The sequence below is a fragment of the Alternaria ventricosa genome (assembly GCF_023758065.1).
Source record: "Alternaria ventricosa strain BMP 2768 chromosome Unknown scaffold_1, whole genome shotgun sequence".
Taxonomy (NCBI): Eukaryota; Fungi; Ascomycota; class Dothideomycetes; order Pleosporales; family Pleosporaceae; genus Alternaria; species Alternaria ventricosa.
Genome location: NW_026055681.1, coordinates 1,318,873 through 1,343,651, shown reverse-complemented (window position 1 = coordinate 1,343,651; position 24,779 = coordinate 1,318,873). Strand labels below are relative to the sequence as shown.

The 24,779-nt window shown below is 53.4% G+C and overlaps 8 protein-coding genes across 8 annotated transcripts; 3 read left to right on the top strand and 5 right to left on the bottom strand.

Annotated features, from left to right (window-relative positions):
• Positions 1-120: 120 nt before the first annotated feature.
• J4E93_000451 (uncharacterized protein) lies at positions 121-1,059 on the top strand (the record flags this gene model as incomplete). The annotated part of the gene is made up of 2 exons (XM_049338411.1): positions 121-568; positions 626-1,059. 2 exons carry the CDS (start codon positions 121-123, stop codon positions 1,057-1,059), a joined length of 882 nt encoding a protein of 293 aa, XP_049204296.1.
• Positions 1,060-2,310: 1,251 nt separating this feature from the next.
• On the bottom strand, positions 2,311-3,098 carry J4E93_000450 (uncharacterized protein; the record flags this gene model as incomplete). Its single annotated transcript, XM_049338410.1, has 2 exons — positions 2,311-2,433; positions 2,577-3,098. The coding sequence occupies 2 exons, from the start codon at positions 3,096-3,098 to the stop codon at positions 2,311-2,313; spliced, it is 645 nt and encodes a 214-aa protein (XP_049204295.1).
• Positions 3,099-3,183: 85 nt separating this feature from the next.
• On the top strand, positions 3,184-3,841 carry J4E93_000449 (uncharacterized protein; the record flags this gene model as incomplete). The annotated part of the gene is made up of 2 exons (XM_049338409.1): positions 3,184-3,431; positions 3,487-3,841. 2 exons carry the CDS (start codon positions 3,184-3,186, stop codon positions 3,839-3,841), a joined length of 603 nt encoding a protein of 200 aa, XP_049204294.1.
• A 1,329-nt stretch (positions 3,842-5,170) lies between these two features.
• J4E93_000448 (uncharacterized protein) lies at positions 5,171-9,128 on the top strand (the record flags this gene model as incomplete). Its single annotated transcript, XM_049338408.1, has 2 exons — positions 5,171-6,970; positions 7,020-9,128. The coding sequence occupies 2 exons, from the start codon at positions 5,171-5,173 to the stop codon at positions 9,126-9,128; spliced, it is 3,909 nt and encodes a 1,302-aa protein (XP_049204293.1).
• Positions 9,129-10,301: 1,173 nt separating this feature from the next.
• J4E93_000447 (uncharacterized protein) lies at positions 10,302-13,067 on the bottom strand (the record flags this gene model as incomplete). Its single annotated transcript, XM_049338407.1, has 1 exon — positions 10,302-13,067. The coding sequence occupies one exon, from the start codon at positions 13,065-13,067 to the stop codon at positions 10,302-10,304; it is 2,766 nt and encodes a 921-aa protein (XP_049204292.1).
• Positions 13,068-13,602: 535 nt separating this feature from the next.
• On the bottom strand, positions 13,603-16,469 carry J4E93_000446 (uncharacterized protein; the record flags this gene model as incomplete). The annotated part of the gene is made up of 3 exons (XM_049338406.1): positions 13,603-14,124; positions 14,176-16,104; positions 16,182-16,469. 3 exons carry the CDS (start codon positions 16,467-16,469, stop codon positions 13,603-13,605), a joined length of 2,739 nt encoding a protein of 912 aa, XP_049204291.1.
• Positions 16,470-17,002: 533 nt separating this feature from the next.
• Positions 17,003-20,702, bottom strand: J4E93_000445 (uncharacterized protein; the record flags this gene model as incomplete). The annotated part of the gene is made up of 6 exons (XM_049338405.1): positions 17,003-17,344; positions 17,393-17,551; positions 17,600-18,359; positions 18,407-18,675; positions 18,731-20,584; positions 20,634-20,702. 6 exons carry the CDS (start codon positions 20,700-20,702, stop codon positions 17,003-17,005), a joined length of 3,453 nt encoding a protein of 1,150 aa, XP_049204290.1.
• A 745-nt stretch (positions 20,703-21,447) lies between these two features.
• J4E93_000444 (uncharacterized protein) lies at positions 21,448-24,235 on the bottom strand (the record flags this gene model as incomplete). Its single annotated transcript, XM_049338404.1, has 2 exons — positions 21,448-24,058; positions 24,123-24,235. The coding sequence occupies 2 exons, from the start codon at positions 24,233-24,235 to the stop codon at positions 21,448-21,450; spliced, it is 2,724 nt and encodes a 907-aa protein (XP_049204289.1).
• Positions 24,236-24,779: the final 544 nt, after the last annotated feature.

The following is a 24,779-nucleotide window of genomic DNA, read 5'->3' as shown; positions in this document are numbered from 1 at the left end:
CTCTCGCTACTGTCACCCCTCGTTATTCTCACGCTGTTCCATACTGCAGTTAACCATACCTTCACCATACGTACATTCACACAAGCAGTCTACAGGACCCCCTCACAGTGCTTTACTACCATGCCGCCATCAAGACCGAAGCCGTCAGAAATAGCAGCCGAAGCAAAACGCGTATGGATGCCGCATATCTGGAAGCATTACATCCGAGACTCCAAAACCTCATACCTGTACCCAGACTCTTCGCAAATAAGGATCAACGTGGACAAGCGATCATCACAACGCACGAGAGTAGCAGTCATGGAAGGCGACCCCGTGAACTACGCTTTGGGCTGGTACCAAAGTGCTGTCAACGCAGACCCAGAGTGCAAGCGGATACCAGTGATCAACGTAGCAAACGAGAAGCGCGCTGGAGGTGACTGGGAATCTGGGCTCATGGCACCAGAGGAATGCTTCGCGCGGAGAAGCAACCTCGTGCATGCCCTCACAATGCCTTGGAACGCGCAATTGGGCCGAGAAGAGAACTATTACCCAATACCACAGACAGGCGGCATCTACTCCCCTGAAGTCTGTACGTTGGCATGCTAGTAACGATCGTCACGAGGCACAAGTCACTAACGGGCCGCAGTTGTTTTCCGAGCAGGCCCAGATCAAGACTATGCAACTTTCACAGACATAGCGTCCTTACCTGTGATATCCGTTGCACCCGTGCGGCGTCCTAAGCTTGACGAGAGCGGCTGCAAGTATTCGTTCGCACAAGAGAAGGAGCTCATGAAGGAGAAAATGCGGGCAGTACTGCGAATCGCTTCCTACTGCGGGCACAGGAACTTGGTATTGGGCGCTTTTGGACTAGGGCCTATATTCCGAAACCCGGCACAGGAGGTAGCCCGAATGTGGAGGAAACTACTCTTCGAAGAGGAGGAGTTCCATGGCGCTTTCCAGGATGTCGTGTTTGCCATCGACAGTAGTATGGTTGGGTCGCCGAGCAAAGGGTGCGCGTCCGATGTGGAGATTTTTAGGCGCGAGTTCGACCCTGCGACTATTTGGCCGACAAAGTGGTGACCAACTGGCACTACGACGACATCGAGGATGCAAGGAAAAGAACCACAGCAACAAAATCTTCGGACCAGCATTGGGTAGCTTTTGGGTAGCATGGGACATGATCACGAAGCCTACGAACAAAAGCACACGAACCGAAACGCACACACACGTACACATGGAGGCAGGATCCTTCGGCGACGCACCAACCCGATGGAGGGGTAAAAATAAGCCACTTGACCCGGATGAAGTCATGGAAATGGTGGGGTGGGGGTCTTCTGTATGCATAGATAACCGAGAAAAAGCTCAGATCTCGCCGACCCGACGAGTCGAACCAGGTGGCGCGCTGCTGCTACTGCCGCTCGATTCTGCGGCTAAAACCTGCACGTCTTAGTAGCCAATCAGTATTAATCAACAATATTGGGTAACATGCTGTCTTGCGGCAAGACATTTGTCATGCTCCTTGCACTTTGCTGTTTTGGTGCGCGTAGGATTTCGGGCCCTGGGAGGTTGATTCCGATGCGCATGTTGATTCCGATGATTACTCTGATTAGGCTTTCGTGCTGATGAGGGGTTGCCAAACAGAGTTGAAGACTTCCATGTTCCCCCTCAACAGTAGAGTTACCGCTGTCAGGCTGTCAGCAACAAAGACTCGGGCAAAAGGAAACTGCCGACAGACAGCCACATGCCCCTGGAGGTACGGTGACCAACAAAAGGTCACAGCCCTTGGCATCAGGGCCAAGACGCGGCCTGACCTACAGAACTCGCGCTACGATTCTGCATGGAAACAACTCCCGCGCCTACTCCTAGGCCTGCATTGACAAGCTAAACACCGCTGATCCCCGATTCGTCCTTGCGTCTATGCGACGAACCCATCATGCAAGGAGTACACTTGACAGGCGCGGCTCGACACTTTGTGGCTAGGCTACATCGGTGAGCGTTCCCAAGCTCCGGTGACGACATTATGCGAGTCTAGTCGCAGTTCGAGTAAGGTAGTGTGTTGGATGTTTGGGCCGGGCTACAGGACCGCTCACTGAGGGTGGGAGGTTCATGCACTTCAATTTGATCTGAGGGTCTAAGGTAAACGCGATGCCTTGCATTTGAGTGCATAGAGAGTGTGTGGGTGCTATGCCCCATCGTGTGAGAAGTCTAGAACGGCAGGGAAGCCGAGCTGCGTGATAGCTGCAAACGCTTTTTGGGAGCGCTTTGAGAGTAGTATACATATTGTACATTGGTCATGAGCGGCATTAATAGGGCTGTTCAGCCACACTCCATCTATCTGTTCTGACCCGGCAGTGGTAGTTGCGGGGCAGTGATTTCTCCACCTTGCATCTCGATCTTCTTGATCGTCTGTTCTCTTTGGTAGTTTACGACTCGTTGCTTCTTGAAGTATTCGACCTAGAGAATGTTAGCCTAGTAGTCGGGTATGTTCCTTGTAAGATGTCCAATCTGTAGTTCCAGGAAGCCTGTGTAGTGCCGTAGTCGCCGTATCTGTCCCGGGCATGGAAGTATGCTGCTTGCGATTGCGAGATTTGACGTACCCAGCTGTGTGCACAGTTCTTCTCAAACTCCTGATCAAACGACCCGCAGAAGCTTGCAGCCTTGTCCCTACCAGACTTTGTGTTTATGCTATCTAGGACGTTGTTCTTGTCGAGGCATTCGAAGAAGGCGTCGCGTGCGGCGTAACACTGTTTCCGGTTGGATCGCGACGGTGACTCGAATGCGCCGCCTTCTGTCTTCTTGACGCCCGAGTCGTCCTTGGAGCTTGAGCCGAACCAACCCATGGCGGCGATTTTCGAGCTTGCGGAGGAGATGCGGAGGTGGAGGCGACGGTCGACACTGGCGCGGGTGTCAGTCGCAAGGTGGGGTATTCGCAGGGAGACCGGGTCGGGGTGATAACGTACGTCGGCAGTGTAAGTCTGGAGGTCGGACTTGTGGATTCGATAGGGTTGTCGTCGATAGACGTTGGAGAGCGCAACGATGTCGAATTCGTGCTTGGCAGGCCCTAAGCTATGACATCGGCGCTGGCTGTCCACGTTTCGCCGAACCGTTAGGGAACCCATGAATCAACAGGCAACCTTGCAACTACAACCAGACAAATCGACAACTCCCCTTATGCTCGGGTTATAGCGCATCGCCCGCGTATTGATGCCACGCCGACGCCGCCCTCCACGACCCGGCGCACTTGCGGATCTGTCCCCAACCCGCATCCTCACGCAGATTGTACTCCTACAGGCTGCCTACTATGCATGCGCCGGCGTCCTCATCCTCTTCACCGCGCTGGTAGCGGGTAAGGAGGTCAGCACCGACCTCCTGTTCAGCTGGCAAAGTTTACGCGGCGATACCACAATCGGGTGGACGCTGGGTCTGGTCTGGGTGCTGAATAGTCTCACTTGGTAAGCACTCGATCGCGCTGCCTAGTCAGCCGTACCATATTCTAACACGCGGCAGTGCCATCTTCATACTTCTCCTTATTGCCCGCTCAAAACTCGTTCTCGACTTCGCCCTCACTGTCCACTTTATCCACCTGATCGTCACCTCCTTTTACACGCACGCGATACCTACCAACATGTTCTGGTGGGCCCTCCAGATATGTAGCGCGACCATTATGACTTCGCTGGGCGTGTGGGCATGCCAGTGGCGCGAACTAAGGCCAATCAACTTCGGTAGCAAGCCACCTGCGCGATCACAACCAGCTACAGGGGACGAAGGTGGAGAATCTAGAGGGCGAGGCAGGGGCAGAGGCAGAGACGGTGCTGGAGAATACGAGATGGTGGGGATGAATGAGGGGGATAATAATGTCTGATCAGACTCAGACCTGCATAATTGGCGTTTGGGTTGGGTTGACTTGGATACATGCATGTGAGTGAAGGAGGCTGTTAAGGGCCATCACATTATACCCTGAGAAAGCATGGAGCACATTACATTAAGATTCGCCTTCTACTTCTCCATGTCTTTAGTCTTGGACGCACCACAGTGTCATCGACACTCATAACTTTCTATTTCTCTACCTGCGAGAAACCACCTGGAGCCACTTCTTTCGAATTCGATAACTCCATCTCTTACTGCAAACCATGGCAATACCTTTGGTTCCATGCTGACATCTAATGCTTCTCTTTCCTCGGTGCTGATCTTCGGTGTGACTCTGCAAATGATTCTTTCCAGCCTTGCGCCTAATACCGACCGGCCTTGTTCGGTGGCTGCCATGACTTGTATAACGCTTGGTCGATTCGGCAAGACTGTACCTAGTAAGGTTGTCAGCATCGGTTGGCATGAAGCTTGTTGTGCGTGACATACCCGGGAAGAGTTTCCTTCGTAGTGGTATTCCAACCTGATGCACTGCATCGCTTCCACTTTCTTTGAATGCTAAGACGACTTCGGTACTTTGCGATTGACTAAGTTCGTGTTCTTGGAGGAGAGGTAGCTGAGTGTCATGTTTTGGTATGCTGAGAGCGGGGACGGTCAGGCACAGCGGCAGACTGTAAAAGAAGTGTCTAAGTAGCATAGTTTCTGCGAAGGAGGCAGAAGATTCAGTAAGGTGTATGGTGTCTGGAGTAGATGCTTCAATATGAGTTGGCACAAGTGCTGAGCCCATCCAAGAGGGCAATTACGGTAGCGAGTTGTGAAAGTGCACCAACAGACCCTTCCTAGATTGTCAAGAATCGGATCCTGTTCTATATAAATACGGTAGCATATTGGCTGAAACGTTTATAAAGAACTGCCACCTACTAAGCTAGCTGCCGGGAGAGCGGCTCGGGCTGCCCAAGCAGCAGGCTAGCAGCGTTGACACCGCGTAAGTAATTTCTCGGCGCTGGGCCCAGATCGTTGATAATCTCTTTCACCACATCGAACGGCTTATAGCTAGACTTGCGCGATAAGACAAGTACCATCAAGAGATTCGCATGAGAACTTCACAAGTGGTTCGGGAGGAGACACCAGTTCCCAGTGAGCCACGAGTCGGAGCGGGCAAAACGCGCGATGCTCTAGCGCGAAGCACGTGCACCAGCCTTTGCAACAGTCACAATCCCTGTCTCGAAGCTTTCGACATCACCACCATTCTCTCGGTGCCATACACCACAATGATCATTCACTAACACGTATGGGCTAACGCAGGTACGATACGATCAAGCACACAATGAACCCCAATAATGGATACTACGGGCAGTGGCCGCCAGGACAGCCACCGGATAATAGACGCTTCTTACCCGTTGCAGGTACTTTCGGAGAGGCTGCGCCAGGCTTGATGCAACCAGCTGCGCAATATGGCAGACAACAATACCCCGTACATTTTCCACCAAACGCGGTATTTCCTCCTCAAGAGGTATATCCACACCCGCCTCCATTCCAGCCTTCACTTCACCATCAGCCGCCAGCCCGGAGTCCCTTCATACCTCTCATCCCACTCAGCGCTGTAGAGGATTTGGAGGAAGAAGAGCCTCCTCCTTTCACTAGTGGAGGGTTTCAGGATCCGTTCAATAGAGCCTATGCTACCAGTGGACCTGCGGTCTTTGAAGGATTCATCCCAGCCAACCCGGGGCAAGAGGACGATGATGAGTATACCAACGCGACCAGATTTCGTGATTCGCGATATGACCGCGACTTTGATAGTTCGGATTCCGATCAGGATGACTATCGGCTGACCATGGAGGAAGAGGAGGAACTACAACGGATCGAGAACAAAGATGATTCAGAAGTAGACGCAGACTACGAATCGGAAGATGCACAAGAAGATGAAGGCGATCCAGACGAAATGGAGCTAGGCGTCGAGTTTGAGGATACTGAAGAGCGGACAAAGTACAAGAGAGGGAAGGGTAGAGGCCGAGGTACACTCAAGACTCCAGTGACCGCTAGTATTATACCAGCGTCTAGTGCCAGAGGGCGAGGTAGTGGGAAACGAGGACGTCCTTCGACTAGGGGCCGTGGCGGTAGAGGAGGCAACAATGGCGCCAGACCGACGCCTCGGAAAAAGAAGCGAGGCAAGCCCGGAAGAGAAAAGGGACCCAGAGGTCCCCGAGCCGTTGCCGACCCGGGTGCAGAATGGAAAGCACTGCAGAAGCAGGCCAATGCAAAGTTTATCGAAAAGGACTACGAAGCTGCCCTTGCCTTTGCCCAGCAAGCTATTCAACTCAATCCCGAGATCTTCGATGCTTACAACATTGCATCAGAGATCTATACCGAGATGGGTCGAGAGGAGGACTCATTGGCTGTGCTACTGGCTGGTGCACCAACTAAGCGTGATCCTGGTCTTTGGCAGTACATCGTCGAGCGCATAGAACGGTTGGATCCAGAAAAGCATCCACAATTTACAGACGAAAACAAGTCGGCTGCCATTCTCCCATGTTTGAATGAGATCATCTTGCTCAACAACGACTATGAAGCTCGAAGTCGCAAGCTTGAAATTGAGGCGCAACTAGGCCGCTCATCGAAGTGCGTCGCACTCGGTCTCAAGATGCTCAAAACACTCAAGGAACAAGGAGAAGATCCGGATGTCAGTGTATTAAAGATCATGGCAATGATGGGTACTGCCTCTCCGAAACAGACTAGGATACACCTTAACAAGCTGCTGAATAGCTTTGAGGAGGCCATTGACGTTTTCACACAGCCTGACCGGGATCCAGTCGAGAACGAACTCGATTGGGAGCTAATCAACATTTACCTTGATCTTTTAGACCGAGCTGGTAGCTATGGCGCTGGTGTCACGCGACTCAAAGAGCTTGCCCGGTGGAAGCAGGGTAGGCGTTCCGAGACATTCTGGGACGAGCTGAAAGACGATCGCGAGTTCGATGTCGAAGATGAGCCAAGACGCGTTACTGTGCCCCAATTCGTCCGAGCATCGCAGGATGCAGCCTATGGCTCAACCCTGCCATTAGAGATTAGGGTGAAGCTAGGCTTGTTTCGCTTACGCAAGAGCAAGGATGACTTTGATGAAGCGATGGTAAGTCAATTAACTGCGCCAAAGCTACGCATTACTGACTACGATGTAGCGTCACCTTGAGATGTTGGAGCCGGATAACCACGACCCTGATGCTCTGATTTGGGACTACGAAGACCTGTTTCGTATCATTGGCGATGCTCTTCACGCCACCGGCCACGACGAACACGCGCTGCGATTCTACGAGCCCTTGTTCGACAAAAATTCGAACGAATTCAACCTCCAAAGTTACATTGGCCTGCATACATGCTTCAAGAACCTAGAAAGAACTGAGCGGGCGGCAGAGGTAATTCCAATCCTGAAGAAGTGGCCGGCTGAGAACTATGACGATCTCGCTGTCCTTGCGAAGTTCTTTGAAGACCAAGGCATGTGGCAAGAAGCTGGGCAGCGCGCTGAGACTATCTATCGCGACAAGTATGGCCACAAGCTCAAAGCCCTCGGGTTTGAGGCATACGATGAGCTCAGGGTGTACTACTACAATCAGCGAAGGCAAGCTCGTGGTAGATATGGTGTTCGGAAAAGCACGGTCCGGAGGAATAGGAGGAAGATGCAAAAAGCAATCGGCCAGACCGGTGAGGACGAAGACACTGCAAACGAGAACGGCAACGTGGAGCTTCCTGCACTTGTCGCCCCGACTGAACGTCCCAAGAAAGGTTTCTTCCGAACGAAGAGAGCAAAGGCGCCCAAAGTTCAGGCGTTCCTCGATGTACGCGACGAAGACGCCGATACAGGTCCCGATACAGAACCGAGACGAACTACCCTGGAAGGTACCGATGTGCCGTATCGAGCGATCAACAACAGACTGTTCCGCCACAAGCTCCAGAAACTTGCGACAGATTACGCCGACGACCTCAAAGCCGCCCGAGCTCAGCACCGCGAGATTGTCTCCAGTTTCAAGCGACTAGAGGAGATATGGGAATTGGCAGAGGATGGGGATGAGGATGCTGTACATGAAGTTCTCTCAATTACCCGGGAGCTCATCGAAGAGTTCTCGACTTTCGATCTGTTCTACTCGAATCGGAAGGAAGATCTTATGACCTACTTCCGTCGGGTCACAGGTGGTGATCTATGGAAAGAGTCCTCGCTTATGGTACTTGCCGTTGTAGCAAACAACGTTGAAGATGGAGAGACAGATCCTGAGCTACGAGAGCGACCAGATTCGGCTCCATCTGATTTTTGGGGTATTCACTTTGACAAATGGTGCGATGCATTCGGTCGCTATGCTATTCTGCTTGCCAGCGAAGGAGATGAAGAGCAATGCTTCGCTACGCTCGACATCGCCACTCAGGCCAATGTCTTCCATCGCAACCAAAAATACCACCAACAATTACAGCTATGCCGGCTCACATGCGCTCTTGCAGCGGACAACTCGCGCCAAGCGTCTGTAGCAACACGCTGGCTCCTCAAGGAATATCCATTCGGTACCGACCTCTTCCGCCTCTATGGCGCTGTCAACCGTCTATGTTCCTTCCCTGAGGGGTTTGCAACAGGACCAGCATACAAGGTGCTGATGCGCTACATCAAGACTATGGACTACGCGCTTCTCACCCCAGCACAGCGCGTGGCATATAATTTCCGCGACACAAAGGACAGCAAAGGAGGATTTCGGAACAATATCAACGTCGAAGACGTAGACAAGGTTAAGGATCACGATCCCGCACTTTTTGCATTGTACGGACATGTTTTGATGTGCGGTGGAAGCTACATGGCTGCACTCAACTACTACTTCCGCGCATTTGCCATCACACCTGAAGATCCAGTATTGAATCTGAGTATTGGCGTGGCGTACATTCAACATGCGATGAAACGATTATCTGAGAACCGACAGTACCAGATCCAACAGGGTCTGTCGTTCGTCTACAGATACTATGATATGCGCACCAAAAGCCCTCATGCTATCCATCAGCAAGAGGCGGAGTTCAATGTTGGGAGGATGTGGCATGGTCTGGGTCTTGTCGCGCAGGCGCTTCCGGCGTATGAGAGATGTTGCGCGCTTAGTGACAAGGTCAGACAGGAGGCAGAAGATCAGTGCCAGGATGGGAATTGGGGGTATGAGGATTTCAGCACGGATGCCGCCTTTGCTATGCAGAGCATCTATGCTATCACCGGTAACTTTGAAGGTGCTCTGGATGTCACGGAGAGGTTGCTCGTCATTGAGTAAGAAGAGGCGTCTGTGCGGGCCTCAACAGCCGCCCCAAAACGTCCTTCATGCAAATGCCAATGATTCAAGTTACTTTTACAAATACCCAAAATATGATATCAAACGCAGATCATCATGAACGTTCCTCCACATGCCAATTATCATCAATGCCCCTCCACATTCCGATTACTATTTCATCCCTCCACTGACCGTGCATCAAACAGGGCCGAAGAATGTGATCCAACGTGCATGTTCCATTCTGCAAGGGCGGCCAAAACGCGTAAAAACAACGACAGGAGAAAAGAACACACTTACGCCCAGAAAGAGTGCCTGCATCGCTTATCGACCCGATGCCGCAGGCCGTGTATACAAGCTAATGCGCCTTCCAAACTTCTGCAACTTGCAGACTGCGCCTCGTACCCGCATCCGCGTCGTCCCTCACACCATGTCATGTCATGCCATTCTACGGCGGAAGGCACGCGGCAAGCCCAAAGTCGTTTTTAGCCGGACACACCCCAGAGAGGCAGGGGACTGAACCTTGCAGCACCTTCCCCATTTTGTGGCACACGACACGTGGGATTGCAGCTCCCAAAAATCGTTCGATCATCCCACAATCGTGCGTTGCGTTGAGTAATCACAATACCTCCATCATACCTGGGCATCGTCATGGCCGAATTGTTTCGGAGTGGCTACACAGCAACGTACGATTTTCTGCGTCTGCGACGCCACGGGCGTTGAAGAGGCGCAAATTACTGGTTTGGTTACACGACGGCGCATCATGGCATGTTAGCAGATAGACAGACAGACACCGCTGGCATCTGTTTGTGTCATGGGCGGTGTGTGTCTAGTGTGTAATTTGTGGTGAGTAGTGAGGATCGGAAGCTGTGTAGCAGTCGCACAGTCTCATCTACGATTTTACCCGTAGATCTCTGTGATACTAGAGGGGTTTTCCGTAGCGGTCTGCTGGTTGCACGTTGTACGGGGAGATCTGCTGGGAACGGAGATAGGCGGGTGGGGCGACGAGGGCAGGTTGTGCTACTTGTGAGCAACGTCAAGGCTGTGAGTGAGTAGTTGAGGCGGTGAGGCGGAAATTGTGCAATGGATGAACGACCGGAATTTGACGCTGAGCGAGACAACATGGATAGGATTGCATGTAGATCTCTGTGATGATGTCACAAGCATACCGGAGATAGACTATTTCCTGATACCCCAGACATCTCCGCCCATTGCCACGACCTTGCCATCCGCTTCCAAATCCCCCAATAGCTGCTTCACTTCTTCGGCTCCGAATGGGAATCCGCCTTGAACCATCATACGCATCATCATGGTGATGCGACCCACATTCATGTTACCCTGATTTGCCATCATGCCCAGTATGAAAGCTGTGTAGACGTCCTTCTTCTCATAGAGCATCTCACTCTGAGATTTGACAGTGTTGTTTGTGGCGTTGGCTTGGATGGTAGCTAGTTCTTCTGCTGCAGCCGCTGCATCGGCATCGTGAGCACCGGTTGTAGAAGTCGGCTTGGGGAGAGACTCGATGATAGAGTAGGTAGATGGCGCATGGAAGCGGAGCACAGATTTTCCAACCCAGAAAGCGAGGGCTTGGTTGACGAGGCTCTCGTCCATCTCTAGCATCTCTTCTAACTGAGATACAGTGCGTGTGATACCTTCGCCGCCCTTGTCTGAGTGTTTTGCTTCCTCATCAGGTTGAGGTTGGAAGGCGTAGATTACACTGACTTGCCAGGGTGTGAGGTGGTCGAAGTCTTCTGTACGGTCGTCAAAGGTGAGGGTTATGGAGCCATCGCCCAATGCATTCATCCATCGCAGTTTACGCATGCCCTTGATACGCTCGAAACGTGACTCGTACTCCTTTTGCAACACATCAATTTGTGCGGGTACGCGGAAAGTGTCATCGCGAAGCTGTGGCCAGAAGAACGATGATAGGATCTGAGCGTTGAGCGTAGGACCAGTGGATGTTGCAGCGTTGGATGCAGAAGGAGTGACATTTCGAGCCGAACGTCCAGGTCTGCGTGGTTGGGGTGTGCGCGGCTGTCGGCCGTCTGGTGTCTGAGGTTCCCTGCTACGGTGGTCTGGCGTAACAAGTGATGTTGCAGCTGGTACAGTGATTGTTGTGCGGATAGTGCCATTGATACGTTTCGATTCCAAGACGTCTCGCAACATGACCTCGCAGGCCTGTAGCTTGTCGTCACCCAAGCGAACTTTGATGAGCTCCAACAGTCGAATCTCTTTCTCATATTCTGGATCTTGACATCTAAGCAAGTGATCTCCATATATGTTCTTCAGCTCATTGATAAAGTCCTCCCGCTCCCAGAGTGTTAACAAGAACCATATCACGTCTTCAACTTTGGACTTTTTGTAGTCCGGTGATGCGTCTTGCGGTAGAGGCTGCCAATTCATGTCGTTCCAGTTAAGCTCCTCATCAGTATCCTGTCCGTAGTTTGCAAACGGCTTTACCATCTCGCTGGCAATCTCGTACGAGAGCTCGCAGTTAGATGAGAATTTACTGCCAGTTTCATCGCTCAGGTCAGTGAGCAGACTTGATATTATGATGCGTGCTGTGTCCTCTCGCTCCTTCAAATACCGCCGGATTGGTCTAGCGACGCGCTCAAGCAGCACTCCTTTAGGTTCGAGCTCGTGAAATGAGCGAATGATGGAGATGTAGACGTTCAGTATGTAGGTTGTTGTAGCTCCAGGATGTAACAAGCGTCTCGATATTTGCTGGGAGAAGCTCGAGGTGAGATGTTGCTTCGCGTTTGAAACCCGCAGATACTCTTTGATGTCCAGGATGGCGCCCATACTTTTATCCCAGTGTATGACAAAATCGAATAAGTTGTCAACTCTCGCCCGACCAAGCCTGGCTAGAGCCATCTCTTGCCATGAAGCCAATTCGGTCGGCAGAATGCTACTCTGCTCGCACCGCAGACATTCTAGTACCAATTCGACAAGTGGACAGAAGCCATCCTGAATCCACAGTCTCAACTGCGGCACGACTGACTTCTTGGAATACCAGTCTACCTTCAAGTAGTGGCTTGTGATGAAAGAGTCGAGCAGCTTGTTCATGGCGTGTGCGAAAGCCTCCTGCGCACTGTCACCACCGAGTCCAACGCGCTCTAGGCTTTGTAGTAAGGAGATCATTCGCTTTCTGCACTCTTGTGTCTTCTCGGGTGAAGCACTCGGCTGCATGCCATCGTGTCGGGTATAAATGCGGAACAAGCGACATCCAGCGTCGTATAAGACATAGCTCAACGTCTTCCCATATCGCTGGAGCGGTAGACAATGCGCAAAGACAGCCTGTATATCCCGGCGAAACTTCCAATCTGCTGCACTCGCAGTATCTGAATCGGCGATCTGTGTAGGTCTGCTCGGTCGAAGGGTCGCATTACTGGCGTTCTGAGGTAAGAGAGGCAGCAGGTGGTCGGTGAAGGGCTGGAGGTATACGTTCTGCACCTGCTCGAGAATGTGCTGGGTTTCATCGAGGATCTCCCAGGCTCGCTGGAGCTCAATTTCATCCCCCCACAACTCTTCTAGGCCGGGCCGAACATGGTTCGCAAAGTGCAGCCTGCACTCGTTTGTGTACCATTCGACCAGAGTCTCCTCCTTCCCATCATCGCTCTTGCCTTCTCCGTTCAAGAGAAAGCCTAGGGCTTCGTCGACCTCCCTGTTCTTCTGTGTTCTATGCGCAAAGTTGACATCCTTTGGCAAGCTCAGAAATCGCGTCGCGCAACTCCATGCTATGTTGCGCTTGACTGCCCTGTGCTGTCCCTGCCCATGTGCTTGTGCTGGTGTTCGGCTCTCGGCGTTCCTCAGAGCGTACGGGCTACCGAACGAGGTCCCAGGCGCTGTATGCCCTAGGTCTGGTGTCGCAATCGGCGTCGGTGTGCTGTGCGAGAAGGAGAGGACTGGAAAGACGGACGCGAAGACCAGGGTGGAATGGTCCATGGCGGACGGAGGTGCGACGGAGGCCCCACTATGCGATTGTTTGGACTCGTGTTCGTGTTCGTGGTGTTATGAGAGACTTCATGAACGTGCAACCGCAGTGCCATCTAGGGACGGGTATGCTGCTGCTGAAAGTCTGCTCATCATGGGGTTTCGGGGATTGGTCTGTTTGTTCGCGCATGCAGCGGTCGCGCACCGCTCATCAAGCTCGGGCCAGGTCCAACGCGTATTCACGTGGGGTAACCGCCATGTCAAAGTATGACGGAAAGCATTTGGCCCTCACCGTTGTGCGCGCATTTTTGAATGACTGTGTTTCTCAATGTCTAGTACCATATCGTCTGCGAATGCATCGAGTCATGATTCGACATTGTGCAATACGAGAGCTTAGGTCTCGAGACTACATACCTGATGGAAAAAGTATCAAGGATATCTACCATATACGCCCTGCACCGTCCCATTCCAAGCTCCATTCCATGCGTACAGAAAATGCTGCAGTAATACTATAGAACACCATGCCCGTCGTATCAATCACATTACATCAAGGCCTCAGCACGCCGTGCCGCCTCCTAAACGCCTCAACTCGTTCCTCGTAGAAGAGTATCTCTCGAACACGTAACTTGGGACCTTTCTGCGTGTCTTGCACGAAGGATTCGTCGTCACTCTCAACGTCCATGTCGTCACTTGCTTCACTCTCTGTCTCCTCACCACCGGGCGGCATAGCGCCATCGTCCATGTCATCGTCGTCCTCGTCTTCCGTAGCTTCGCTCTCGTCATCGGATAACATCGGATCATGTGTAGCGTATGCAGATCCACTACCATCGGCATGCATGCCATCGTGTCGTAGGTCATAATTGGATGGTCGATTTTCCAGAATCTCAAAGCACTTCGTAGATAGACCCATGTAGCAGAGCTCAATCTCCGGTCGCAAGTGCACAATATCGAGGATCTGGTATGCGAGTTCGCGCGGATCGATATTACTGCCATGGGCGTGGTCGGCGATATAAGGGATATACAGGGAGCGAATATGAGGGATGTACGGGAGACGTTGGAGAAAGTGGTGCTATGCAAACGTTAGTCGCATTCTCTGGAATTGCAATGGGGCGCAACATACCCAGTCTTTGTAGTCAATGGACACTGCGAGTTCCCGCAAGCTGTTCATACGGCCGCTTGTTATGTATGTCAGGATCTCGCGGTTCAGCATCCACCGTCTCCACCTTGAACTATTGGTCGTGTGTCCGTCTGGGCTCTTCTCTCCACTGTCTATCATTAGTTTCTTCAGACTTCCTCGGTGTCTCCGCAATGGCCCCTTGTAGATCGCATCTACTGTGACTGTAGACGAGTAAGAGCGGCCTTCTTGGAGGAAGAGCACTTCAAGACTATTTGGCGCCAGTGTCTCTTTGAGAAATGTGATCAGCGAAGGAGACACTGTATTAGTGTGAATTCGCTTCAGGTTGAGCTGGTATTCTGACCGAAGGGTGTAGGAGGCCTTGTACGCCTTGGATGAAGACGGTGAGCCAGGGTAGGGGGGACGAGGGGTGTATGTTCTCCGTAGTATTTTCCACAGTTGTTCGTGATTGCTGCAGTGAAGAAGAGTCAATGTCGATAGAATAGACCAATCGAAGGCTCTGCGAAGCACTGGGACGGAGAGAGGAACGCGTTCGAGCTCCAGTACTTCTAGTTTTAGTTTGCCAGTCAGCCGCGGCTCATCTTCTGAGCCACAAGTCTCGCCACGAGATGGAGGTGTCTTTGAAGTGACTCTCTCCGTACCAGAAGCCTGCGCAGTCTGTCCAGCACTAAACGGCTGATTGTCATTGAAGAGACTGACGCCCTCTGTGATGGAGTTGTCTTCCATCGGATTACCGAAATGGTCCACATCCTGGTCCGGGTCGCGTTCTTGTAGTGAGAGCGAGGCTATGGAAGGCAGGGGCAAGGAGGCTGCCGATTTGGCTGGCGTTGCTTCTACTGATCGCTCTGTGACGCCGGTAGCGCCGGACTTTTGGGTTGGAGGTTCTTCCGAATGGCGCATGTTGTGTATGCGACCGACGAGAATGCCAAGAACACCCCCTAGCCTTTTTTCTCCGATTGAACACGCGGCAGTCGATGTAGCGCTGTAGTCGACTTGTTGAAGACCTTCACCCTCCCAGACAGTCACCCAGTCCCGCTGTTGTGCATGGGCTGCGATACCGATCCGTAGTTCGCGTAGTTTCTTCTGGGATCTTGCGATCAAAATGCTCATCTCGTCGAGGTAAGGCAACTCGTCGATGTCCAAGACACTCAAACTCTTGAGCGCGGGTATGGCAGAAAAGGTAGGGTGTTCGACTCGGTCTAGCGCAGACATGCTGCTCGGTGCATACGGGGGTACTACAACGACGGGGGCTTGGACGGTGCCAAGTCCACTCGGATGTGTAGCGTTCGGGGGCGGAGGTAGGTTTTGATTGTTGAGTATCATGGGTGGTGCGGGCGGCGGAATCGGCGCGTCGATTGTGTTGTCGTGCCATCGTATCCAGAGCCGGTCCAAACGGCATTCCTCTCCGTCACTCCGGTGGGCGAGGCTTGAGAGCGCAAGCCAGACATCGCGAAGCACACCCGTAGGCATATCCCACACGAACGTCTCCAGATTGATCATGCGCGCAATCGCAAGCGCCACCAAGGTCCCCAGCATCTTCCCGCCTTCCTTGGTGATCATGTATTCCTGAACCCATGCCTGCGGTCCATTGCCAAGAGAGAACTTCTTGGTAAACTGTCCGTAGTAGTTGCCAAACCGCCGCTGTGGAACGGGGTATGGGTTGGCGGCAGTCCTTAGCAGCGCGGTCGGCGTCTGTCCCTGCAGCCTCAGCCGGTTCTGGTGGGGAAAGCAGTCGTCGCCCATGACCAGCGTCGCGAGGCCATAGGTGAGAGCATCGACGCCAGCGCGAGGCTCGTTGTGGGTGCTCTCGTCGGGCCACACAATGTCGAAACGCGAGTATATGCATGGGATCGTGAGTCGATGGAGGGCCGAGTGACAGAGGCACAGCGAGGTGAGGTCGTTGGTGTGTGGGAGCTGTTGAGTTGCAGGTCAGCATCGAGCCAGTGCCGTGCCGCATGGCAGGGTGCAGCGCATAAGGCGCGCTTACTCACCTGGTGTATGATTTCCTTGAGGATGTCCATGGGCAGATCCAGCAGCTTCAGCGGCCCCTTGGTAGCCTTCTCTTTCCCTTTGGGTTCCATGGCCTGCTCAGCTGATGCCGTCGCATTCACCACACTCGGCGCCGGGGCACTCGTCCGCACACCCTCGGCGTGTCCCTGCATGTCGCCCGTCTGCGCGTCGTCCTGCGAGGGCGAGAAGGAGCGGGCGGCGTTTCTGTCGGAAGGTAGCGGCGAGCCCGTGGTTGGAGTGCCGGGTGTTGAGAGTGGGGAGTCGGCCATGATGGTGCGTCGGCGGCGAGTCGGTGGGGGGCATGTAGGCTCCCGGAGGAGGGTAGGAAGCCAAGTGCAGAGACAGCACGGAAATCTGCTTCTCACATGGGCCCAAGGTTTGCCAGCAAGTCGAGAGGTGGGAGAGTTGTATCAGACCCGTCCATCGACGTGGTTGGCCAAGAGACCCTGGATCCCGGTGCACATCCGCCTTACCTGTTGCATACCCACTCCGTTCCCTGTACAACCCGCCGCGGCCGCTTACGCCGCAACTCGCGACTACGCTTTGCGCGGCAAATGTCACGGCCACGTTACGTGATCTCCATGAACAAAACGCGAGTTAAATTTTTGATCATTTTGACAGACTAGTATCCAGCCAGTATGCAGGAACGCTAGCAAAGTGACTATAGTACTATATGCATATGGCTACGAGACGCATTTCCTTTGCCAGCGGGTATATCCATACTCAAACTCCGTGACCATCGGCCCACACGACAACAACACCGACAAGTACCAACACATTAACGCCATATTCCAGGGGTATTTCAAGTCCGTTGCACATTCAATGCTGTCTGTCCACGCTCTGGGTCCGTCATCTTGATGATCTTGACATCGGACGTTTGCGTGACATTACTCATCGACTGTGGAGTGATGAAGATGAACTGTCGCCCAATCGAGCGTCGAGCAGCCTGGATAATCATATGCATACTCCTTTCGCGGTTGACGCTGTCCATGAAGACGTCGAATTCGTCGAGGCAGCGGATAGGCGAGCCCATTGCATCCCACAGGGAGAGGAGAAGACACACGGTAGAGTACGACTTCTCGCCTCCCGAGAGGGTCTTTGTCTGTCTGCCGTCTCCGCTTCGCTCCATGATATCCGGTTGAACCTGATAGGATTAGCGCCATGTGCGAGTCAAACTAATGTCCAGACTTACATGAATGTCGAGAAGAGCCTTCTTGTGGTCGATGCTCAGTGTACCTCTGAACTTGCGCTCGCTCAACAGATAGTTGAACGTGACTCGCGCCCGAACAGAGATGCCAGATCTGAATTGCTTCCACCGGTTGCGTCGGTTGTCAAGTGTAGTAATGAGTTGCTGCACCGGATCAGCACGAGTCATTATGATACGTGCAATCAAACTTACGTTACGTAGACTTCTGATGTCTTCAAACTCCTTCATTGCATCGTGGTGCTTCTGCTTCGCTTCAGTTGCCGCCCGCGTAAGGTCCAGCTGTGATCCACCGAGCTCTCGTTCAGCCTCTTCCCTGGTTTTCGCCATCTGAACCATTTTCCGTTGTAAATCATCGGAAGTTAGTTTAGGGGGGACGAACACACGCTCACATATGCTCGTCGCACCCTCAATTACTTCGGCGAGGCTTTGTTGCGATTCCAAGAGCTCTTCTTGCCAGTTCTTCTTTACGTTTTCAGCTTCGGCAACCTCCTCGATGGCTTTGTTCTTTTTCTTGAGCTCTTCTTCTCGTGTGCCCTGAAGAGTTCGAACTGTCAAGTGCGCCTTGTCAAGCCGGGACCGGAGATCAGCGACAAGCTTCTGTGCATCATCCATCTCCCGCTTGTTCGCCTTATTCTCGTCGTTGAGTTGAATCTTTTGCGTCACCGCATCTTCGTAGAAATTCATGGAGTTCTTCAGGTCTTCTTGAGCTTCCGCAAGCTCTGACTCCCGCACTTGGATAGCTGCTTCGTCCGGAGTTGCTTTCTCCAGTTCGATTTCAAGTCTTTCCAATTCCCTGGAAGCAGTTTGGGAAGCAACTCTAAGATCTCTCTTCTGGCGTTCGTGGTCCTGTAACTGAGCCTTGCACTTATTGACTTCACTATGCCGCTCCCTGGACAGCTGCTGCAAGGTCTCAAGTCGTTCCTTAGCCTGGGCCAGATTTTTCTCTTCTAGTCTGTGTGTGCTATTAGCGAGTGATTTGATATGAAGCGCCATACGCACTGGATTCGAGTATCTTCGTCTACCTGCATACGCAGAGCTCCGGTATACGGTGCGATCGGACTGTTGTTGATACCTCCGCCACTGTTGTAGACGAAGACACGACCTTTGGTTGTGTCTCCATCCGCAAAGGTAAAACACATCTTGACGTTCGTAGTAGGCGGCCCGCGGTTGAACATAAACTGAGCGCCTTCGTCCATGTTCTCAATGAGCACGGTTTGCTCGATTGACTGGTTGATGATGAGCTGATTCCGAACAAGATCATCGTCAAACTACGTGCTAGTTAGTGAGATACTTCTATGTCGTGGATGTAAAAGGCATGTCTACCGTAAGTGCCTTCATCCATGTGGTAAGATTTTCTGCGGGCTCATTGCCATCGGTGTTTATAGGCGTCCTCTTGCCAATGTATATCGGGGCAGACCTGACATCGTTAGCGTTGTTGATTAAGTAGAAAGATGGCGCGCACCAGCCAACCCTTTTCATGAGGGCTGATAGTATATTTTGGTCTGGCTTGCTAGTGACGACGAAGGCGTTCAGCGTTTGACCAAATTGCTTTTCAAGAATTCCGCCCCAATCCTGCAAGCGCAGCTTCACATGACGGCCCATGGGCCCAACTGGTTTCTCCCGGAATCTGTGCTCGGACTCGATCGCACGGAGTAGCTCGCTCAGCCTTTGGCGATTTTGATACCCATCATCCCAATTACTCTGACCTGATTGCATTCTTCCGATGGATGCCCGTATACGTGCAACTTCTTTTTGAGCGTCGTCTACTTTTCGATCTGCTTCGTCCTGCTCCTTTTGAGCAGTCGCCAGTTGGTCTTGTAGCGCTGCAAGTCCAGTGTCATGGCCCTCGAATGCCAACCTGGCATTCTCGTACTTAACCTTGGCATCGTCACGCTCTCTAATCTTTTCTGCGTGGCGGCCGTTGTCTGCTTCAGCCTGTCGTTGTCGGTACTGTGCAATCTCTGCTTCCAACTTCTGCACTTTGTTTTTCCTTTCCGTCACTTCACCTTGTGCAGTCCGTTCATCAGCTAGTAGCAGCACGAGTTTTCCTTTGACTTCCTGGAACTTTGCTTTAGCATCAAATGCTTTTTGCTCTGCGGGCTCCATTTCAGTAGTGATGTCAGTGACGTTCTGTTTGGCGGCTTCGTGGGCCTGATCCGCCAGCTCGTAGGCCTTTCCTGCATCTTCCACACGTTGCTGTAAATTTTGTATGAATCCCTCGGTATCCGCAAGTCCTTTCTCATTATGCGCAACGTCACCTTCGTGTTCACGAACCGTGGCCCATGCTGCTTGTTGAGCAAACTCGGTTTCCTTGTCTCGCATCGTCTGTAAATTTGCCGCTTTTCGGGCTTTCTTCTCCAGTGCTTCCATTTCGCGTCGTAGAGTCGTGAGGTCGGCTTCTTTCACCTCGGCTTTCGTGTTCATGACTTCCAAAGATTGTTCGATCTGCTGATAGTCTCTGTTCAAGTTCTCCAGCTGCGTGCCTTGTAGGAAGAACTTGTACTTTTCTTTTGGCGTGGAGTGGTTCAGAAACTGTCTTGCCATGTCCTGTGTCAGGACGTTCATCGGGTTGTCAATCTGCATGGAGAAGGCGTCCAGGATGTCTTCGAGCTCCGCTTTCTTGTTGGTGACGAGTTTGTTGTTCACGTTCTTCAGCTTGAAGCCTGAGGTGCCAGATCTGCTGAAGTGTCGTTCCACGATGATCGAGTCGCCGTACTGCGCGGGCTTATAAGCGAGTGGCCCTTGGTTCTTGATCTTGACAGTCACGGAGGCATGATCTTTGCCCTCCTTGATGAGACTTTTCAGATTCTGGGCTCGATTTGTAGCGGTAGCCTTTCCGCCCAGGCAGATTGTGAGAGCGGTGAGCACGGCGCTCTTTCCGCTGCCGTTGTGTCCGATGATGAAGTTGATGAGAGGCCCCAGGGTTACTGTCAGATGTTCGTGACACATGAAGTTGATGCACTGGATTTCTTCGATAATTCCAGAATCCGTCGCGACATTTTCCCTGTCCGCAGTTGCCCGATGCTCTTTCTGCACTTGCTGTGTCGCCCGTATTTCTCGTTCGCGCATGTGTTCGCCTTCGTCATCGGAGGAATCGCTACCACTGGCCGCATTGGATCGCTCGTCGTCTGAAGACTGGTCGCTGCCCCCGGATTCAGATTGACGGGGTCGCTTATTCTGGGCGATGTTAGCATGCGTGTTGTTGGCTTCAGGGCGTTGGACATACGCGACTGTTACTGCCTGAGCCGTTGGGATCAAGCCCATCTGTGAGAGCGCGAGAGCGCTTCCCAGACATGACTGCGACCACAAGGGAGAGGATCGACAGGCGCGGGTGGACTGGAGGTACGGTTGCAGGTGGAGTTTGCGAGTGAGGTAATTCAGAACGCGCTCCTTCCCCGCTGAGCCGTTCAGAAACCGCGCTAGCGTCCGTGCATGGTCCAGCGAGTTCACCCCCACGAAACTATCACGGCCAACGGCTCTCATTAATATTCAGGGGAAGGACTCACGCAGATTGAAAACCGAAACGAGGTGAGAGAAGACACAGGTGACGCTTTTGGATCGCTATTTGGTCATAGCCTGAGAAGACCTTGACTTGACCGCGGATTTATGCTGACACGTGACACCGCGTCGACGCGCGCGATCTTGGAAGTGCCCCAGTGTCCAACGGGTAGCTACTCTCGTCCCAACTAATTCAGGCTATTTCGCATCGCAATGGTTTTTCGACAGCCCATGGTATTCGCATATAAGTTTCAAAGGGGCTTTTGTCCAGTTGGAATGCAAGACGACGACCTGCTGGCAGCGGACCACGCACGATAGCCCGCATGCCCGCATATCATGATTTGTTTCCATGCATGTCATTGGTCCCAACTCTGTCTTGTCTGATTGCATTTCGTCTATACTTTAAAATCACTAATGCCGTTTCATGTGTTCCGAAGATGGGTATATCGAGTGTTAGTACTGCGACCGCTCACTACTATGCAAGGTCAAAACTCCGCTATGCAAAACGTCATCCAAATCGCGCTGTTCCAGCACTCCAAACTTTACATGACGACCTGTAGGAGATTAGCAAAAGGTTCCTGGCAAATGCTGGACGTGCGACTTACACAATCGCCCTCCTTGGGGGCCTGCCCTATGCCCATTTCATCAAATGTCTTTGGACCCTTGCCTGGCGCCGAGGAAGCCGATGAGGCTGGCTTGGGTGGTGTAGGTGTAGCCGGCTTGTTCGCTTGTACTGGCGCAGGCTTTGGAGGTGGCTGCTGCTGTTGCAACGTTTGCACCCTGTTAGGCTTGGGCATATTGTCATATCCGCTGGGACGTCCTGATGAGCCTGGCCGTGAGGAGGGACGAGAGCCTTGCCCTGGCGTAGTAGTCGAGGGTCTGTCCATTCTTGAAGAGGTCCTACTCTCCTGGCCCGGTTGAACGGTAGATGGACGGGTATGCTGGCGAGGCTCAAGAGGCGCAACGTACCCGATATCGGGCAGAGTGGGCGCTTTCTTAAGTGGCGCCCCCTGTTGTTTCTGCAGCTTGTTACGTCCATCTGGTGCACTGTATCCGATATCTGGAGGCTGCGTGGTTGACGGACGGGGTTGCGCTTCCGGGCGCTGAGCACTCGGCCCTCCAGGTTGTCTGTAGCTTGCAGGTCCTCCTTGTGGCAGCGGCGCGCCACGGCCACCACTAGAAGGACGACCACCACGACCTGGGCCCATATTATCTACGCTCGTGTGAGGACGCATTGGCATTGGTCCCATATCATAACCTGGTCCGGGGTTTGGGCGCGGGCTGCCGCGTCCGTAGGGATCGTTCGGAGGGTAGACGTTCGGATTGATGTTGAATGCTGAGGATACAGGTCGGGTACTGGAAGCTCTCACCTCTGGCGCAAATCCGCCCGCGATGCCTGGCCGTTGCGGGCTCAGCCGAGGAGGCCCGTTGTCCATAGGATATGGCGCTGCCGTGGAAGGGCGATCATAGGGCGCTGACATGGGCGCATTTGAGATCATTGGAGGCTGGTCAGACATAGGGTATGGCGTTGTGCTATCGCCCCTGGCTGGCAGTCGGCCACCTGGGGAGCTGTCACCGTAATCGGAAGGGCTGATGTCGTTGATAGACGGCATGGGAGCGTGTGACTTTTGCAGTCTAGCCGGTCGCTGGCCTCGCATGGAACCGTGCTTTGACTTGATCATGTTGATGGCAACGTTCTCATGATCCTTCTTCGATAGCGTGCGCGACAACTTGGAAATGCTCTCTATACGCGCAGACGCGTCTTTGTTGCCGTTCTTCTCGGCCTTGTCGTACCATTCGAGCGCTTTGTCCAGATTGACTGGTGTGTTCATGCCGATCTCGTGGAAGTAGCCCATGGCGAACTCTGCAGTTGCAAGGCCGGCTGCGGCGGCACGTTGCGCGTATTGGTATGCCAACTCTTCGTTCTTGTTGAACTCGCCCTCATGTCCGCAGAGGAACCACTTGCTGATAGCCATGTCTGCCTCGGGCTCACCCTGCCTAGATGCGAGCGCGTTGTAGTGTAGCGACAAGGTGGGATTGAACTCACAGCCTAAGCTGCAAAGCTCGTACGCAGAACCCATCTTAAGCTGAGCCTTTGCGAATCCAAGGTAGGCAGCTTTCTCAATGTTCTGTCGTGCACCCTTCTCGTCGTAGGGCAGAAACATCTCTGGCACGTTGATCTGAGGCAGCTCTCGCGCCTGCAGCATGCCCAGCACGTAGGCACCCTGCGGCGCATTTTCATCCGCAGTAGCCGCAGCCTGCTTGATGAGATGCACTCCCCTCGCAAAGTCTTGTGGTTGTCCGTGCTGTCCGAGTAGCGTCATCATACCAAGGCGGTAGTTCGAGGCCGAGTCGCCTTGTTCCGCACCGGCTTTGTAGTTCTGCAGGGCCTTGATCGGATCATTCGATTGCTCGAACTGCATGCCCATCCGGTACTCTGCCCGCGCATATCCCTTTGCAGCCGCGCGCGAGTAGCACCTGAAGGCCTCCTTCTTGTCTGCGCGCATGCCAAACTTGCCAAACTCTAGCCACATGCCCCGCATGAAGGTCGCTTTCGGATGGCCCTGGTCGGCCAGGAAGGTGACTACGTTCATGGCATCGAGCCGCAGCTGGTGCTCGACCTGTGGTGTTGCCGGCCTCGCGCCCTGGATCTCTGAGATGCGCTGCTCGTGCAGCTGCGCGGCGTCTACGTACTGCAGCGCGTCCTGTGCCCATGCCAGCTGCATCTCCGGGTCGTTGGAGTTGAGCACGGGCAGGCGCGCATTCTCCAAGACGGCCTCTTTCTCATCGTCGGACGGCGGCACGTTCGGGGGCTTGTTGGGGAGCTTGGGAAAGGGCGAGAAGTTGGGCGAGTCGTGGCTCTGGGCGAACTGGTTGTAGTCGTGCGACGGCTGCTGCTGGACCGACTGGGGCAGCACGTTGGGGGGCTGGCGGAAGGCAGAGGAGATGCTCGCTTGGCGGGCGGGCCATTGGTCGTTGTGGACGGGCAGCTCGTTCTGGTAGCTCGCCTGGCGCGGCGGGAAGTTGTTGTGCTGTGACTGATTGTAGTTCTGCATGGGGGACATGGCGCCGTTGGTACCACGAGGGCCGTTGGCTTCCAACTCCAGATGCGCGATGTTTTCCTGCATGTTCTCGGGCACTTCGGGCATGATCCTACCGCCAAACCTACGTCAGCCGCAATTTCAGGGCATGCACATGGCGATGGGCTAGAACGAACCGCTGAGGCGCAGGCGAGATGACTTCAGGCGAAGGAGCCGGCATATAGTAGTCATCGAAGCCTCCTGGCACAAAAGTAGCCCCCAGCTTGGGCTGGCCTTGGTGGTAGCTCATTGTCGTGGTGCGATAGGGTATGCGCTGCGGTGCTTAGATATAAGCGTCAGCCGTTGTCCAAGGGAAACAGTCTTCGATGCACGTTGCCGCCTGGCCTCAGGGACCGTCCCGCGCAGCACTCATCGAGGCCGCCATGCATGCCGAGTGACGCGTGGAGCAGGAAATGAACGTACCTTAACTTGGTGGGGTATGGCCCTGAGTCGCCGTCGCTAAGTGCAGACTCGCCGGCAACCCTTGCGATCTGTCGGATATCGTATACGAGAGAGCGGCCGATCCTCGTAGTCGTATATGGTGTAACTATCTCGCCGGGCGCGGTTGTACAGGCAGTCGAGAGTGGCGGCGGTGCAGGTTTGAGGGGGGAAAGAATAAGTCCAGGGAGAGATTCGAAACGACCGACGAGTCCGTTTGCTGAAACAGGCGCTGGAGAGTCGTGTAGTCCTAGGGTTCTGCCGTGTGTGAAAGGTGCGTTGTTTGACGTCAATGGCCGAGTGAGTTCCTCAGGCTTGCACACATGTGCACTCTAAGGGTCACAAGAACAGGAGCG